This window comes from Pan troglodytes, chromosome 2 (genome assembly GCF_028858775.2).
Source record: "Pan troglodytes isolate AG18354 chromosome 2, NHGRI_mPanTro3-v2.0_pri, whole genome shotgun sequence".
NCBI lineage: Eukaryota > Metazoa > Chordata > Mammalia > Primates > Hominidae > Pan > Pan troglodytes.
Window position 1 is genome coordinate 63,048,053 of NC_086015.1, and position 16,583 is coordinate 63,064,635.

General features: G+C 40.0%; 1 protein-coding gene and 1 long non-coding RNA gene across 50 annotated transcripts in view; one reads left to right on the top strand and one right to left on the bottom strand.

The window, feature by feature from the left end:
* Nucleotides 1–4,896, bottom strand: part of CFAP20DC (CFAP20 domain containing) — a 304,345-nt gene extending 299,449 nt beyond the window's left edge. For 11 of the 49 annotated variants that reach the window (XM_054682027.2, XM_054682023.2, XM_024355550.3 and 8 more), the window contains exons 1-3: nt 4,378–4,896; nt 1,939–2,028; nt 1,003–1,096 (exon numbers count right to left, since the gene is read on the bottom strand). In XM_054682027.2, coding sequence (XP_054538002.1) covers nt 1,003–1,096; nt 1,939–2,028; nt 4,378–4,398 — 205 coding nt within the window. In that variant the 5' untranslated portion in view covers nt 4,399–4,896. Of the gene's footprint in view, nt 1–1,002; nt 1,097–1,938; nt 2,029–3,602; nt 3,907–4,377 lie in introns of those variants that run through there. The other 38 variants (XM_063805967.1, XM_063805963.1, XM_063805959.1 and 35 more) reach the window with 19 other exon arrangements.
* A 44-nt stretch (nt 4,897–4,940) lies between these two features.
* The window catches only part of LOC129143627 (uncharacterized), a 66,338-nt gene continuing 54,695 nt past the window's right edge, over nt 4,941–16,583 (top strand). The window contains exon 1 of the long non-coding RNA XR_010155266.1: nt 4,941–5,053. This is a non-coding gene — a long non-coding RNA (uncharacterized LOC129143627). The remainder of the gene's footprint in view (nt 5,054–16,583) is intronic.

Consider the following 16,583-nt stretch of genomic DNA (forward strand, 5'->3'; position numbering starts at 1 on the left):
ATGGCACATAAAGCACAGAACGTATATAAGTTTAGAAAACTGAATTAAAATGATAAAATCAGGTACCAACGACAGGTCTTTTTATAGAGCTTCATGCATGGTAGGTATTCGATAAATGTTCTAATGAATGAAAGAAGGAATAAGTAAATGATGAATGTAAAAAAAAAACTTTATATTTGCTAAATCACCTGAAATTTATATTTAAAACATAGGACGTAGTTGATGAAAAATCTAGTTAATCATTCTGATAAATCATATTCCTTAAATCAATCAGTTTACTCAAGGTCTAATTTAGTAGCAGAGCCTTGAATTGTAACCCTGTCTCTGCTAATAACTGGGCTTCTGATAAATCTGCGTTATCTCTCAGGGTTTCTTCTGCTTTGAAATGCTGATCTTAATTTCTAAAGTAAACAAGAATTGAAATAGATTCTATGGGTCTTTGTTAAATCACATATTCATATATATACTTTATGATTAATATTAAAAGGTAATAAGTATATGAGTTGACATGTCACTAAATTATGCTTTATATCTTATTTCTGATACATTTTTTCTCACAAATTAATTTCTTGTAATTTAGGAATGCTGATTTTATTTCAAAGTTTAGCCCTGATGAGAAACCAACCTCAGTTTGTTCATTTGTAAAAGAGCCATTAGGAGGATTAAAAGAGTTCATAAACATTAAATGTTTACAAAGCTCCTGGCACATAGTAAGTGCTCAATAAATGCTATTATTATCATAATTAATGGCTGCCAAATACTCTTCTAAATCTTCTTTAAGATACTACTAGATTTCTAGAAGATGGTGAGGTAGAATATATTTTTTTAAAGGCCTAGCATAGTGCCTAGCATAGTTAGTTGCCCTCTAAATTAAAAAAAAAATTCTATCATCTTACATAAACAGATGTCAGTAGAAGTCATACTAATGTGCCTGTTTATGAGACATAAAAGCAGAACTCTGAGTACAAAATGTTAAGTTTCAATATTAAAAATATTACTTACGGCTTTGCTTATTCTCCTTTGGTAACTGAATTTTGTTTGTTTGGCTGCTGCCTTCCAGGACAAACACAAAACTTTTAACTTCTTTATCAAACTCCTATAGAACAAAATGAAAACAGTAGTTATCACAGGATATTTTATTTGGCTTCTACTGTAAAATTGAAACTTCAGATCTACAGGGAAAAAAAAATCCCATATTCAAATAACTTAAAAGCAGGCTCAGGCCTTAGTACTTTTATTCCAAGACTTGCTGGGAACTAGAATATGGAGGCATGGTGAAAGGACAAAGAGCAAGGGCATTCAAGGTGTGGACTGGAAAGTGACTGAAATTATGGATGATGGATTCTGGGCTGGAGAGAAAAGGGAGACAAATAAAATTAATTAATTAATTAATTAAATCAATAAATAAAGCAAAACAAAACACAGGAAAAGTAGAACAGTCAATGGCCTAAAGTTCCCAATGAAGTTGAAGAAGAGAGTGGAGTAATTGAGCAAGCGACCTTAAGAATAAAGATTGGGATCAGAAAGGGACATTTTAATGTCTCAGTAACTTCAGAGGTCCTATAGTTTGTGGTGACAGGGAGCAGGGTAAGACAGTAGGGATGAATGCTGAAGTAGAGCGGAAGAGGTTGTTAAAGATGAAGAAATCAAGAAACTGAGAAGCCCAGGACTAGGAGAGATTTTTCTTACAGATACTGAAGTCATCTAAAATGATATACAGCAGGGCATGGAGTACATAGAAGGGTTATGACCTGTGTGCCAAAGTCTTAGACAACTGAAGAGTGGTGTCCAGGACAGCTGCAGCCAACAATGTCATGAAAGGGTTTTGGAGTGAAAGAACAGGAAAAACAGCTCTGAAATTTGATCACGCCCTTTCTTCTATAAGCTTCACTCACATTTCTTCCCCTGATTTATGTGGCTCTAATTTCTAATACTTACTTTCCAAATCACAGATGGACTACCAAGGATCTTCCATTTTGCTCCAGGATTTTTTCCTTGAGCACTGAAAATTTCAACAAATGCACCTCCCTAGAAAATGAAAATAAAATATTAAAAGACAATGCTAACGAGGAAGTATTATCCACCACATAGTCTATAACCAGTGTTCCTGGCATCTGTCAGTTAAGCTGATCTGGGATGAAACATTCTCCCTGTTATTACTCCTACTTTATACCTTGATTGTATCTAAACCACAACCATTCTGATTTGCGTCACCTTGGATTAATGGTTTAAAGAATCTGTTTTTAAAGCATGACAAACATTAAATCAATTGTGCCATACAAACCCTACAGTATCTCAGTGGGGGACTCGCTTACTTGACACATACAGATCATTCTTGCAAAACATTTTATGTTTTACAGACTGTGTTTTGCAACCACACTAAAGGGTTTAAACGCAATTCTTGAATCAGGCCAATACATTCAGGTAGTTATCTCCAAATACAAGCTTTCTAGTCATACTGACTGAGGCTCCAACACTGGCTTTTTAACTATCTGAACTTGGAGTTACTTAACTTCTTGATTCTCCATCTGTAAAATGGGTTGTTGGATTACATAAAATACTAAACATTAAACCTTGAGCACAATACTCAGCTCACAGCAGGGGCTCAACAGCACCATCAAAGTTTATTCAAAAAATGGGAAGGGAAATTAAACAGTTTAGTACTGGTCAATAAAAAGGCCTGGGAGGGATTTGGAAATTCCTATTTTGAGCATTCCTACAAGATATTTTTACGTATGTAATACAAATTAATGTGAAGATCTATAAAATCTGTATAAGAGAAATCAAATATTGTGTCTACAGACAGCCTACTGGTTCCCCATTGTAAACATGAGAACATGGAAGGACACACTTATGTAAGCACACTGAAGATATTACTGAATGTCCATAAGCTTTAATTATTTAAGAAAGGGGAATTAAATAAGATAATTATCTCTAAGGAAGAATTTATTGCAAAAAATGAGAATCCGATATGAGGATTAAATACGGTTTGAATTATAAACAATATGTGAGCAAATCTAATTTCTGTAAGGAATTTCCAGCTTTTAATTTTTCTCAGTAATATAAAGATATTTTTGCCTCTGAGTTATAACACACGATCACTTGGAGGTAAGACATTTAATGTCTTCTTCCTTAGGCAGTATTACGTGCAAACTGTATATGGGATAGAATTACTATAGCTTGTGAGGGCAGGTCATATTTCACTATGAATTTAAATTTGAGACAGCTAGTTGTTTTAAAAGACAAAAGCCCTCATACTTGGTGAGACGGCAAACTCTCCCTGCTGCTTTTTGCTTTCCCATGTCCTCCAAGTTTCCTGTAGTGGGCACATGTTTTTTTGATAATATATTATTACCTATAAGAAGTGAGACAAACTCTCTAAAAGTGTTCTAGCCCAATTAGTGATAACGAATGAGACAGAAGAAAGAGAACTGCAGACTACTCCGAGAGCACTCATAATGAGGCAAGTAGTGTTAGGTGAATGAAAAGGCAGAAGCAATAAAGAGGTGGAGACGGGTAGAGAACTGATTAGATACAGTAACAAACGTTCATCAGAACAGCAGGACTAACATGGTAAACAGACTGTAAACAAGGAGTGTAACCTCTTGCAAAGGCGAGGAGAGGAGACCAGGAAGGGAGGTGTCCAGTGAGGTGAGGAAAGCAGGTCGAGACACTCTAGGATACTCAAAGTGACTGAGGACGACCCAGAAGCAGTGTTTCTCCAAGTGTGATCCTTGGACCCCCTGCATAGGAATCACTTGGGGGAAGTAGTTAAAAAGCTAAATCAAGTGACCCCCATCCAGAGATTCGGATTCACCAGATCTGGTCAGGAAATCTGCATGTTTACAAGCACCCCAAGAAAGCCTGATGTACTCCAACGTCTGAGATTCACTGACTCCCAGTTCTGGAAAAATAAAACAGCACATAGCCAAAGTGCTTATTTTCTTTCTTGATGTAACAATGCATGCATTCACTCATTCACTCTTCTAAATCGCTTCTGAGATACCAGTGTTGCATGAATACTGAGTCTCCAAAGAGCTTTGTTAAAACTCAAGATTTCTGGGCCCTGCCCTCAAGATTCTGATTCAGGAGGTTTCAGTGGGGCTTAAGATCTCCATTTTAGGTAGAATCACAGACAATTAATTCATCTTAAGAAACACTGAGTTGGAGAGTGAACAAAAGCCAAATCATACGCCTAGACATTGGTAACTTTTTCCTTCTCTCTGGGTCAACAGCATTCACCCATTAATTCTGTCTTACCCCTGAAAAAGACCTTATTATGGGGATAGAGGGTGCACTTTATCCTCACCCCGATCACGGACTACCTCACCCAAGAGGAGAAAGGTATAGACAGGTTGGAGAACCGTTTCGGGTTACCTGGTACTCATTTTTGAACATTCCCGCAGGGGGCCCAGGGCTTGGGGGGCACAGAGTTCAGGGTTTCCAGCGAGTGGCGTGACCCTGACGGCTGGAAATCGGCTGGCGGGAACCAGGAGCCCGACGGGTGGGAAAGGGCTTCGTGCTTGGCCCAGACTTGGGCAGGCTCTTCTCAGCCCCTCCGGCCCCTGGTCAGCTCCGTCTCCCGCCCTCGATCAGCACCATTGCGGCTCCAGCCTCCGCGGTGCCCGGGTCTGGGGAGGGCGCAGCTGCCTGGACGGACTCCGGGCCGTCCCTGGGGAGTGATTGTGCGTGTAACCTACGTGACGGGGCGCCCAGTCGCGGAGCCACAGACAACCGCCCGCTGGCCTAGGAAAAGCAGGCGCGCTCCCGCTGCCGCCCCACCCCAGAATCAAACCGCGAAAGAGCAGCGCCGAGCGCCACCGGCGTTCCGGCCGCGCCCATTGGTTCCCACTGGGCGCCTGCGCGTTGCGCTCTCTAGGCTTCTCGCCGACGGGCAAGGGAGGATACGCGGTGACGTAGCGTTGCCCAGGTAACCGCGGGACTCCTGGAGAAATGGTGGGCGGTCCAAACGGTGAGCAGCACGCTCCTTACTTAGGTCATGACCTCTGCCGACTAAAAAGGCTAAACTCAGCGTGGATTAGGGCTATACCAGGTACTGGACTCTTCTAGAGTACTCTCACATCGGTTTGGTCTCTCCTCGTGGTAAACAGATAACTGGTAGGTTCCTGAGGGATACAGTCATGGACTCATGGAACCCTCACGCGGCCTTTGCTTAGAAGGTTCCCAAATTTGGGTTCGTTGAGGCAGTAAGAGGGTCTGCTGGACCCTTTCATTGTTTCAGAAGACCCTAGGAAGCCAAGATTTTTTTGTAGAAAATAATAACTTATTGAGACTAGCACTCGCTTAAGTGTAACTATTAAGTTACTTTATTTTGTTTCTAGATCAGAGCCACTTCTTACATGGAAGGTACTATTGCCAATTTTTGGCTAAGGAGCTGTGGCTCGGAAAGGTTAAATGGCTTGGCCAAAGTCATATGGCACTGAGAGGTGACAGCGTGCTGGCAGTCCTCAGAGCCCTTGCTTGCTCTCGGCACCTCCCCTGCCTGGGCTCCCACTTTGGCGGCATTTGAGGAGCCCTTCAGCCCCCCACTGCACTGTGGGAGCCCCTTTCTGGGTTGGCCAAGGCTGGAGCCCACTCACTCAGCTTGCAGGGAGGTGTGGAGGGAGAGGCTCGAGCGGGAACCGGGGCTGCGTGCCGCGCTTGCAGGCCAGCTGGAGTTCCGGGTGGGCGTGGGCTTGGCAGGCCCCGCACTCGGAGCAGCCAGCCAGCCCTGCTGGCCCCGGGCAATGAGGGACTTAGCACCCGGGCCAGTGGCTGCAGAGGGTCTACTGGGTCCCCCAGCGTGCTGGCCCACCGGCACTGTGCTCGATTTCTCGCCAGGCCTTAGCTGCCTTCCCGCGGAGCAGGGCTCGGAACCTGCAGCCCGCCATGCCTGAGCCTCCCACCCACTCCGTGTGTTCCTGTGCAGCCCGAGCCTCCCCGATGAGCGCCGCCCCCTGCTCCACGGCACCCAGTCCCATCGACCACCCAAGGGCTGAGGAGTGTGAGCGCACGGTGCGGGACTGGCAGGCAGCTCCACCTGCGGCCCCAGTGCGGGATACACTAGGTGAAGCCAGCTGGGCTCCTGAGTCTGGTGGGGACGTGGAGAGTCTTTATGTCTAGCTCAGGGATTGTAAATAACCAATCAGCACCCTGTGTTTAGCTCAAGGTTTGTGAGTGCACCAATTGACACTCTGTGTCCAGCTGCTCTGGTGGGGCCTTGGAGAACCTGTGTGTCCAAACTCTGTATCCAGCTAATCTGTTGGGGACGTGGAGAACCTTTGTGCCTAGCTCAGGGATTGTAAACACACCAATCAGCGCCCTGACAAAACAGGCCACTGGGCTCTACCAATCAGCAGGATGTGGGTGGGGCCAGATAAGAGAATAAAAGCAGGCTGCCCGAGCCAGCATTGGCAACTAGCTGGGGGTCCCTTTCCACACTGTGGAAGCTTTGTTCTTTCACTCTTTGCAATAAATCTTGCTACTGCTCACTCTTTGGGTCCACACTGCTTTTATGAGCTGTAACACTCACCGCGAAGATCTGCAGCTTCTCTCCTGAAGCCAGCGAGACCACGAGCCCACCAGGAGGAACAAACAACTCCAGACGTGCTGCCTTAAGAGCTGTAACACTCACCGCGAAGGTCTGCAGTTTCACTCCTGAGCCAGCGAGACCACGAACCCACCAGAAGGAAGAAACTCCGAACACATCCAAACATCAGAAGGAACAAACTCCAGACACGCCACCTTAAGAGCTGTAACACTCACCGCGAGGGTCCGCGGCTTCATTCGTGAAGTCAGTGAGACCAAGAACCCACCGATTCCGGACACAGCACCAGTTAGGAACTCTTATCTGATGCTGCACTCATGGTTGAGTTAGGTCAATGGCATAGGTTAATGCTAATCAGGTACCACTCATAAAATTCCTGCTATAGGCTGAGTGGCTCACAGGTTCACAATTCTGTGAGGTAAGGGTTAGTCTCCTTTCATTTGAGAAGACTGAGATTCAGAGTCAATTAGGAATTTACTCAAGGATGCAATATTGAGTTTCATTTATGTTTGAGTCTAAAGCCCAGAATCATTCCACTTCACCCAAAAACCTCAAACATTTATTGTCGTATCATATGCTAACTATTATGGATTATGTAAGGGACGCGAAAATAAATGCTATTTGGACCTGCTCCTTATCAAGGATAAGAAGAGCAGATAAGGAACAAACCTTCTTGAACATTCTAAGCCAAATAATAGATGGAAAGGAAATAGAGGTAGGGGCCATGGCACAGCTATACATTGCAGTATAGTGTCTAGAACCCAAAATTCCTGATTTCTAGACCGGCAAACTTAGTTCAACAGCAGTTTCTTGTAAGGCTCTGTGCTGGAGGCTTTGACAATTGTGATCAATAGACATGGTCTCTGTCTTACAAGACTTATCTGTGGGGGACATTTATCCACTAATTCTTTTTAACAGATAGTTTCTAGGAACATAAGATATTTCAAATACTATGCTAAGAGACTGGGTGTGCAGTGAATGGCCCTACCTTCATGGAGCTTACACAGGGGAGTGAGACAGATGATAAATAAAATAGCAAATAATTACAACTTGTGATAAATATCATGAATTCAATCACAGGGAGTAACATTGGGCGGGTATATTAGTTTCCTGTGGCTGCTCTAACATTACCTCAAAAGGAGTAGCTTAAAACAACAGAAATTTATTCTCTCATAGTTCTGGAGGCCAGAAGTCCAAAATCAAAGTATCAGTAGGGCCACACTCCCCCTAGTGGCTTTAGAGGAGGATCCATTCTTTGCCTCATCCAGCTTCTGGTAGCTGTTGGCACCCCTTGAATTGTGGCTTCATTTGGAGGCCAGAAGTCCAAAATCAAAGTGTCAGTAGGGCCATACTCCTCTAGCGGCTTTAGAGGAGAATCCATTCTTTGCCTCGTCAGCTTTTGGCAGCTGTTGGCACCCCTTGAATTGTGGCTCCATTTCTCCAGTCTCTGTCTCACCTGCGTGGTCACATTGTCTTCTCTTCTGTGTGTGTTTTCCCTGTGTGTCTCTTATAAAGAGGTTGTAATAGTATTTAGGGCCAACTTTGATAATCCAAGGCAATCTCTTTATTTCAAGATAATTTAATCACATCTCCAAAGACCAATTTTTCCAAATAAGGAAACATTTACATGCTCCAGGGGGTTGATGTGAATATCTTCTTTGGGCAGCTGTTAATAATAAGGATGGCAAAAGGTATAATGAAAATCTGGGAAGAATCTAGGGGACATCTTAAGGCTTCTAACAATCTACTTGGGTCTCTGAAAAGGGTCTTTTGACACCATAGTTGAAGTGAAATCCACAACTTTGCCCTACTTTATTTTTTTCTTCCTCTTATGATTACATGAGTTAATTAATATGTTTATCAGTTATCTACAACTAAAAGGGTGAATTAATAACCTCAATTTGTCAATGAAAAAATGAGCTACAGAATTGAAAATGAATAATTACAGTGAATCAATAAGTCTTATTACTCAGGTGTTTTTGGTTTTGATCACCTGTTTATTCAACTTAAGACTAGAAGGAAACAGTGTCCATTTATTTCAGTGTCCTCACTTCCTAAAGAGAAAGTAATAGTCCAAAGCCAAACATTGTCATCTGACCGTCCTAATTTCTAACAAGTTCAGGAGACTCAGAGTTGGATTTTCATTAGCAAGTATGATATACTGCTTGTCCAGGAAATGGGCAAATCTGAAAGCTGCCCAAGTTTATCAATGGTATTTTGCCTATGGTGAGAGCCACCATTAACAATGACAATGGTAGCAATAAAGCAAAAATAAGAATGTGCAGTACTTTAACAGTATGAATTCAAAATCAGAGAAAGGTGGAAATCCAACTTTACAATAGCAAGTACTCCTCAATTTGATTGAATGCAAGCTATGAACAAAAACTTGGATTTGACTATGACTTCAAGGATATCTAGCAGAATTCTGAAAAAAAGAAAAAAAAATAAAAAAGCCAGCCTGCCCAAACAACTTGGCTTAAACCAAGTTATTTATGTTCATTATAAAAGATAAACCAAGTTATTTATGTTCCCTATAAAAGACAGTGAAACAATTTCTTTAATTGCTACAATTTTTTAAGAAGTTGGTACATTTAGTAATTGCGTTAAATTGCTTAACTTAATTTGACAACTTTAAGATTAGTCACTTTACAAGCTGTAAAGTGTTTGTCTTTGTTCTACAAAGAAAGTGATTTGAAAAAAATAATTTGTTGGTATATTAATATTAAAGGATATTGGATAGTATTTAAAATGGAATAGACTAGAAACAGTTTTTAAAGGGTGGCAGTCTTCATATGCCAATATAGCCATTCCACTTAGATGAGTATGATTATCAATTTGACAAGAAATAATATCTTTTGAACTAAGAATGTACTGTATTTACCACAATATTGTTGTAGTTTATATTTTGATTACAGTACATAATCTAATTATTTGGCTAATGGGAAGAAATAAGATATCTGTTTCATGAGAATTTGCTACACAGTAATCTAGAAATGTTTAATACTTGAAGGGTTAATTTTTTATACATTATGGAATAGCTTTATGAATGATAATGTTGAGTTGATAGGAAAGTTTTGAAACTGGGCCTATTTTATAGTTTTAAGCAAGAAAAATTAATGATACCAAAGTTATTCATTTGACAGTTGATTTGAAAATAGTAGTGTCTTCTTTTTTCCAGAAAGTATGGAATGGTGAAAGTTTTTGAGGGCTTTACTGTTTTTAGATTTTCTCCTCAAATGGGTTTTTCCCCCTTCTCAGGTCCATGAGATCCTATGGGGACTATTTCTTGCCTGTACCTATAGATGACCAAGTACTTCAAAAGTCATGCATCATTTTAAAATTTCCAAAACCAGCTACCACTTGAAAGCTTTCTCAGGAAAACAAGACAAAACAAAAAAACTATCCCAGTAGTTTGATAATTAGGTATGAATACTTTCCTAAATAAAGTAGCTTTACATAGCAAGCACTTAGGTTTAGAAAAACGACCGTTTGCCAAATGCATCTTTGAAAGGAATACATTTATTGAGTGGATATTTAGTATTAATTTGTTTTACAATGACATAAATGATCAAGGTTTTTAACAGAAAAGTTAGATCTAAGTAGCAAGTTTTTCTTGGATAACTTTCTGTAACCTAAAGCCAGTTAGTGTTGATTTGTGATAAAAGGGCTGTAGAAAACTAGATGTTTACATGAGAAAGAATGAAATTGGACTCTTGCTTTACTTTTTAAATGCATATACATGAATTAACTCAAAATGAATCAAAGACATAAGACCTAAAATTATAAAACTCTTATAAGAAAACATAAGGGGAAAACTTAATGACATTGGACTTGGCATTGATTTCTTAACAACCTAGAGTAGATCCAGCTGCATCTAGAGATCAGAAACATCATCAGGTTTCCTTTCTCCACGCTGCTTCCTCTAGGTTGCCTCAGTCGTTAGGCTGGCTCTCTTTAGGTTTACAAAATGGCTATAGCATTCTCAATTTTACATTCTGATATCGCTAAATAGAGCATTTGGGGCTAAAGTCCTGAAGTTCACCTTCATTTGGATCAGTTCAGGGGATATGCCTATCTCTGAAATAAACACTTTGGTCAGATAAATAAGCTTAAGGCTAGATTAAGTGCTTATTCTTAAACCAGTCCCGGCAAGCAAGGAGATGAGATATATTGATTGGCTGGGAATGGGGTACCACCCAAACATGTAACTAGGAATGGGGAAGGATTGTTTCCCAAAGGAAACTCTGGGTCCTCTTCTAGGGAAGGAGGAAGATGGATATTGGGCAGCCAAAAGGAGATATCTACTATAATGATTTTTTTTTTTTTTTTTTTTTACAAATAACAGACACCAGACATATTTTTTAAAAACTCTAACTATACATGAATAATTTAATATGAAAGAAAGGTTCGCTAACATTCTTTAAATGATTTGATGTACATATGTGTAATTCAAATATCATAGGCCCTTTTCATTATCCCAGGATTTACATTAACTCCTTTTTTTTTTTTTTTTTTTGAGACGGAGTCTGGCTCTGTCGCCCAGGCTGGAGTGCAGTGCAGCGATCTCGGCTCACTGCAAGCTCCACCCACTGGGTTCACGCCATTCTCCTGCCTCAGCCTCCCGAGTAGCTGGGAATACAGACGCCCGCCACTACGCCCGGCTAATTTTTTGTGTATTTAGTAGCGACGGGTTTTCACCGTGTTAGCCAGGATGGTCTCGATCTCCTGACCTCGTGATCTGCCCACCTCAGCCTCCCAAAGTGCTGGGATTACAGGCATGAGCCACCGCGCCCAGCCTCATTAACTCTTAATATTCAAGCCTGGATTTTTTAAGCTCTTACCTGCTTAGTAACAGGAAATCCAATGTTATTGGATGCCTGTGTATTTCCAGGATCTTTAAGAGGATACTAAGTAGCCAGGAATCACTTCAGAAGTGATTACTTAACTGCATTTTTTTCTCAGACCAAACATTTTTATGAAGGATTCCACTTAGTTGCCATTGTTACCAGTATTGCCAAAGAATACCTGCCATGTTTGAAGTTGTTGAAATTAGAATGTAACTGCTTTCGCTAATGTCACCAGTGAAGCAAAGACATCTGGAAGCTGGCCTGACACTCACAGCTAGGTTTTGGTGTTTTGTTGTTGCTATTGTTACTGAACACCAACAGTTTCACAGAATATCAGCATCATACAAAACCACTCTGTGACCATGATGAATCAAGATAAAAACATGAATATGGTCCAAATCAAAAAGATGACTAAACATTTCCCTATCCTGGTTAATATGAGTGACTGCTGCTTCTTTACCAATTATAGCTAAGCCTTACTTCATTCTTCCTGTCTTATATATAAGATTTATTAATATTCCCAATCATTGAAATACCCCTGGTTCCTGACAGGATCCAATCCAGAGCAAAGCTCTACTTCCCTAAACCCTCCCCTAAATCAGCTAACATAAGCCCAAATCCTATAATAAGTTCTAACATCCTCTTACTAGCATACCCAAGGTTCCCCAATGGTGTATTTTCTTCCTTGTTGCAATGAGTAATGAACCCAGCTTCTTCAACTACTGATATATCCCTGATGTTCTTTGGCTGGGGGGCATTAACACCAGTAAATCTAGAATTTTGTGTTTTTATTCTTAGGAAGCAAACTGAATGGTTATTGTGAATTTCACTCAGTTGCCAGGAAGAAGTAAAGTCTTTCTGCAAAATTATTTGAGCCCCAGTATTCAGTGGTTAGCAATAAAGCTATTGCACTCAAATGATGCAGCTAGTCCAGACCTAACTCTGAAGCCCAGACCCCAATTGGAACTATTTAAATAAAGTGATCTACACTGTCGCCCTGAGTACCACTTACACTGCCTACCACCATCATTGTCCATACTGATTTTTCGATGTGTATCTTCTTTCATTTACCAAGAGAAAGATGTCTTTTCCAGGTAAGATAAGGTGTTTGGGGTGGGGAAGTCCCCACAGCGAAGCTGACTGGGTCCCAAAGTTCTGTAATTTAAAAAATTCACACATACATACATACATACACACACACACTCACAGGCCTATTCCATGAGGTTGGTTGGGTTGGGACAAGTTTGACTATTTGCCCTACCCATACCAATATTTCCTTATCCTTTCAGGTACTGTTACTCATCTAACTCATTGTATATTCTTTCCTAATGGTGAATTCTTTTCTGAAGCCCCTCCTAAAATCTGATTTCCCCAATTTTCTGTCAGTTAGGCATAGCTCTGTCAGGTAGGCATACATATGTCAACAGAGTTTAAATATTTTTCTCCTGGGAGGCTATTGGCCCTCAATAAAACCACCAGATGCAAATAGGTTATGTGTATGAAGAAATTCACACCAGTCCCCTAAAATATCTAATCTTAATTCAAATTAGACCACATAGAGAGGGAAGTTGTCTAACTCAACTGTCCAAAAGCATCTGAGTCCCACCTCCACTCAAGTGCCCTAGTACTAGCTTATATTTCACCACCAAGAATATGTGCAGAAGAATGGGATTTCCTTCTCTCTTTTCCCCTTTCTCACCCCACAGGAGGCAGATATTTTATTTAGCATATTAAATGCCGTTAAGCTATGGAACACAGTCAATAATATGTAGAGAAAAGTCTATTCATCTCATAGAAGTTCCAGTGTGAAGAACCCGAAGGACTTCTCAACCCCACCTCACCCACCTCTTACCCCAGGGCCCAGGGTAAGGACCTACCATGACCACTAGGATAGAGAGACAGGTGAAACTTAGAATTCTCCTTCAGCTATGCTTCTAGGATGGAACTGGAACCCAGGAGGGAGTTCAGAGGGATAGAAAAAGCTACAAAGAAGAGAGAAGACAAGATAAATGTGAAGTGGGAAAAAGGCAGTAGAAGGGAATCCAGGATGTTCATCTTGCAAGGTCTTCTGATGTCTGATATTTTTTGTGTTTCTGATAAGTTAATGGAAAGGATATTTTCTTGCCATTCACAGAGACTTCTGCATGTGTGCTGATAGTGTGTGCCTAATGCATACAAACACATTCAGAACACATTATCAGAACACATATGAATAATAGCCATTTTTATTATTTCTTATTTCAATAGGTTTTTGGGAAACAGGTGGTGTTTGGTTACATGGATAAGTTCTTTAGTGGTGATTTCTGAGATTTTGGTATGCCCATCACCTAAGCAGCGTACACTATACCCAATGTGTAGTCTTTTATCCCTCATCCCCTTCACACCCTTTCCTACAAGTCCCCAAAGTCCATTGTATCATTCTTATGCCTTTGCATCCTCATATCTTAGCTTCCACTTATGAGTGAGAACATACGATGTTTAGTTTTCCATTCCTGAGTAACTGCCCTTAGGATAATGGTCTCCAATTCCATCCAGGTTGCTGCAAATGCCATTATTTCATTCCTTTTTATGCTTAAGTAGTATTCCATGGTGTGTGTGTGTGTGTGTCTATATATATAACATTTTGTTCATCCACTTATTGATTGATGGGCATTTGGGCTGGTTCCATGTGTTTGCAGTTGTGAATTGTGCTGCTATAAACATGCATGTGCAAGTGTCTTTTTCATATAAGGATTTTTTTCCTTTGGGTACATACCTGGTAGTGGGATTGCTGGATCAAATGGTAGATCTACTTTTAGTTCTTTAAGGAATCTCCACACTGTTTCCATAGCGCTTGTACTAGTTTATATTCCCACTAGCAGTGTAAAAGTGTTTCCTTTTCATCACATCCATGCCAATGTTTATTATTTTTTGATTTTTTCCTTATGGCCATTCTTACTGGAGTAAGGTGGTATTGCATTGTAGTTTTGATTTGCATTTCCCTGATAATTAGTGATGCTGAACATTTTTTCATATGCTTATTAGCCATTTGTATATCTTCTTTTGAAAAATGTCTATTCATACCATTTGTCCATTTTTTAATGGGATTGTTTTTCTTGCTGATTTGTTTCAATTCCTTGTAGATGCTGGATAGTAGTCTTTTGTCAGATGCATAGTTTGCAAATATAGTCTCCCATTCTGTGGGTTGTCTGTTTACTCTGCTGATTATTTCTTTTGCTGTGCAGAAGCTTTTTAGTTTAATTAAGTTCCATCTATTGATCTTTGTTTTTGTTGCATTTGCTTTTGGGCTCTTGGTCATAAAGTCTTTGCCCAAACCAATGTCTAGAAGGGTTTTTCTGATGTTATCTTCTAGAATTTTTATGGTTTAAAGTCTTAGATTTAAGTCTTTGATCCATCTTGAGTTGATTTTTGTATAAGGTGAGAGATGAGGATCCAGTTTCATTCTTCAACATGTGGCTTGCCAATTATCCCAGCACCATTTGTTGAATCGGATGTCCTTTCCCCACTTTATGTTTTTGCTTGCTTTGTCAAAGATCAGTTGAATGTAAGCATTTGGCTTTATTTCTGGGTTCTCTATTCTCTTCCATTGTTCTATGTCCTATTTTTATACAAGTTCCATGCTGTTTTGTTGATTGTAGACTTCAAGTATTGGTTGAAGTTGGGTAATGTGATGCCTCCAGATTTGTTCTTTTTGCTTAGTCTTGATTTGGCTATGCAGGTTCTTTTTTGTTTCCATATGAATTTTAGGATTTTTTTCTAGTTCTGTGAAGAATGATGGTGGTATTTTGAAGGGAATTGCGTTGAATCTGTAGATTGCTTTTGGCAGTATCATCATTTTCACAATATTGATTCTTCCCATCCACAAGCATGGAATTTGTTTCCATTTGTTTGTGTCATCTATGATTTCTTTCAGCAGTGTTTTTTCCTTGTAGAAATATTTTACCTACTTTGTTAAGTATATTCTTAAGTTTTTTTTTTTTTGGCAGCTATTGTGAAAGGGGTTGAATTCTTGATTTTATTCTCAGCATGGTTGTTGTTGGTGTATAGCAGAGCTACTGATTTGCATACGTTGATTTTGTATCCTGAAATTGAGTGAATTCACTTATCAGTTCTGAAGCTTTTTGGATGAGTCTTTAGGGTTTTCTAGGTATATGATTATATCATCAGCAAACAGTGACAGTTTGACTACCTCTTTACCATTTTGGTTGCCCTTTATTTCTTTCTCTTGTCTGATTGCTCTGGCTAGGACTTTTAGTACTATGTTGAATAGAAGTGGTACAAGTGGCCATCCTTGTCTTGTTCTAGTTCTCAGGGGGAATGCTTTCATCTTTTCCCCATTCAGTATGATGTTGGCTGTGTGTTTGTCATAGATGGCTTTTATTACCTTAAGATATGTCCCTTCTATGCTGATTTTGCTGAGGGTTTTATTGTAAAGCAATGGTGGATTTTGTCAAATGCTTTTTCTGCATCTATTGAGATGATCATGTGGTTTTTGTTTTTACTTCTGTTTATGTGGTGTATCACATTTATTGACTTGCGTATGTTAAACCATCCCTGCATCCCTGGTATGAAACTCAGTTGATAATGGTGGATTATCTTTTTGATATGCTGTTGGATTTGGTTAGCAAGTATTTCGTTGAAGGTTTTTGCATCTGTGTTCATCAAAGACATTGGTCTGTAGTTTTTGTTGTTGTTGTTGTTATGTCCTGTCCTGATTTTGTTATTAGGGTGATACTGATTTCACAAAATGATTTAGGGAGGATTCCCACTTTCTCTATCTTTTGGAATAGTGTCAATAGGATTGGTACCAGTCATTCTCTGAATGTTTGAGAGAACTCAGCTGACTTCAGCTGTGAATTGGTCTGGTTCTGGAATTTTTTTGGTTGGCAGCGTTTTTATTACCATTTCAGTCTCGCTTCAATCTCATCTGTTCATAGTTTCTATTTCTTTCTGGTTTAATCTAGGAGGTTGTATATTTCTAGGAATTTACCCATCTCCTCTAGGTTTTCTAGTTTCTTTGCATAAAGGTGTGCATAGTAGCCTTGAATGATCTTTTGTATTTCTGAAGTATCAGTTGTAATATCTCCTGTTTCATTTCTAATCAAGCTTATTTGGATCTTCTCTTTTCTTTTCTTGGTTAATCTTACTAATAGTCTTTCAATTTTGGTTATTTTTTCAAAGAATGAGTT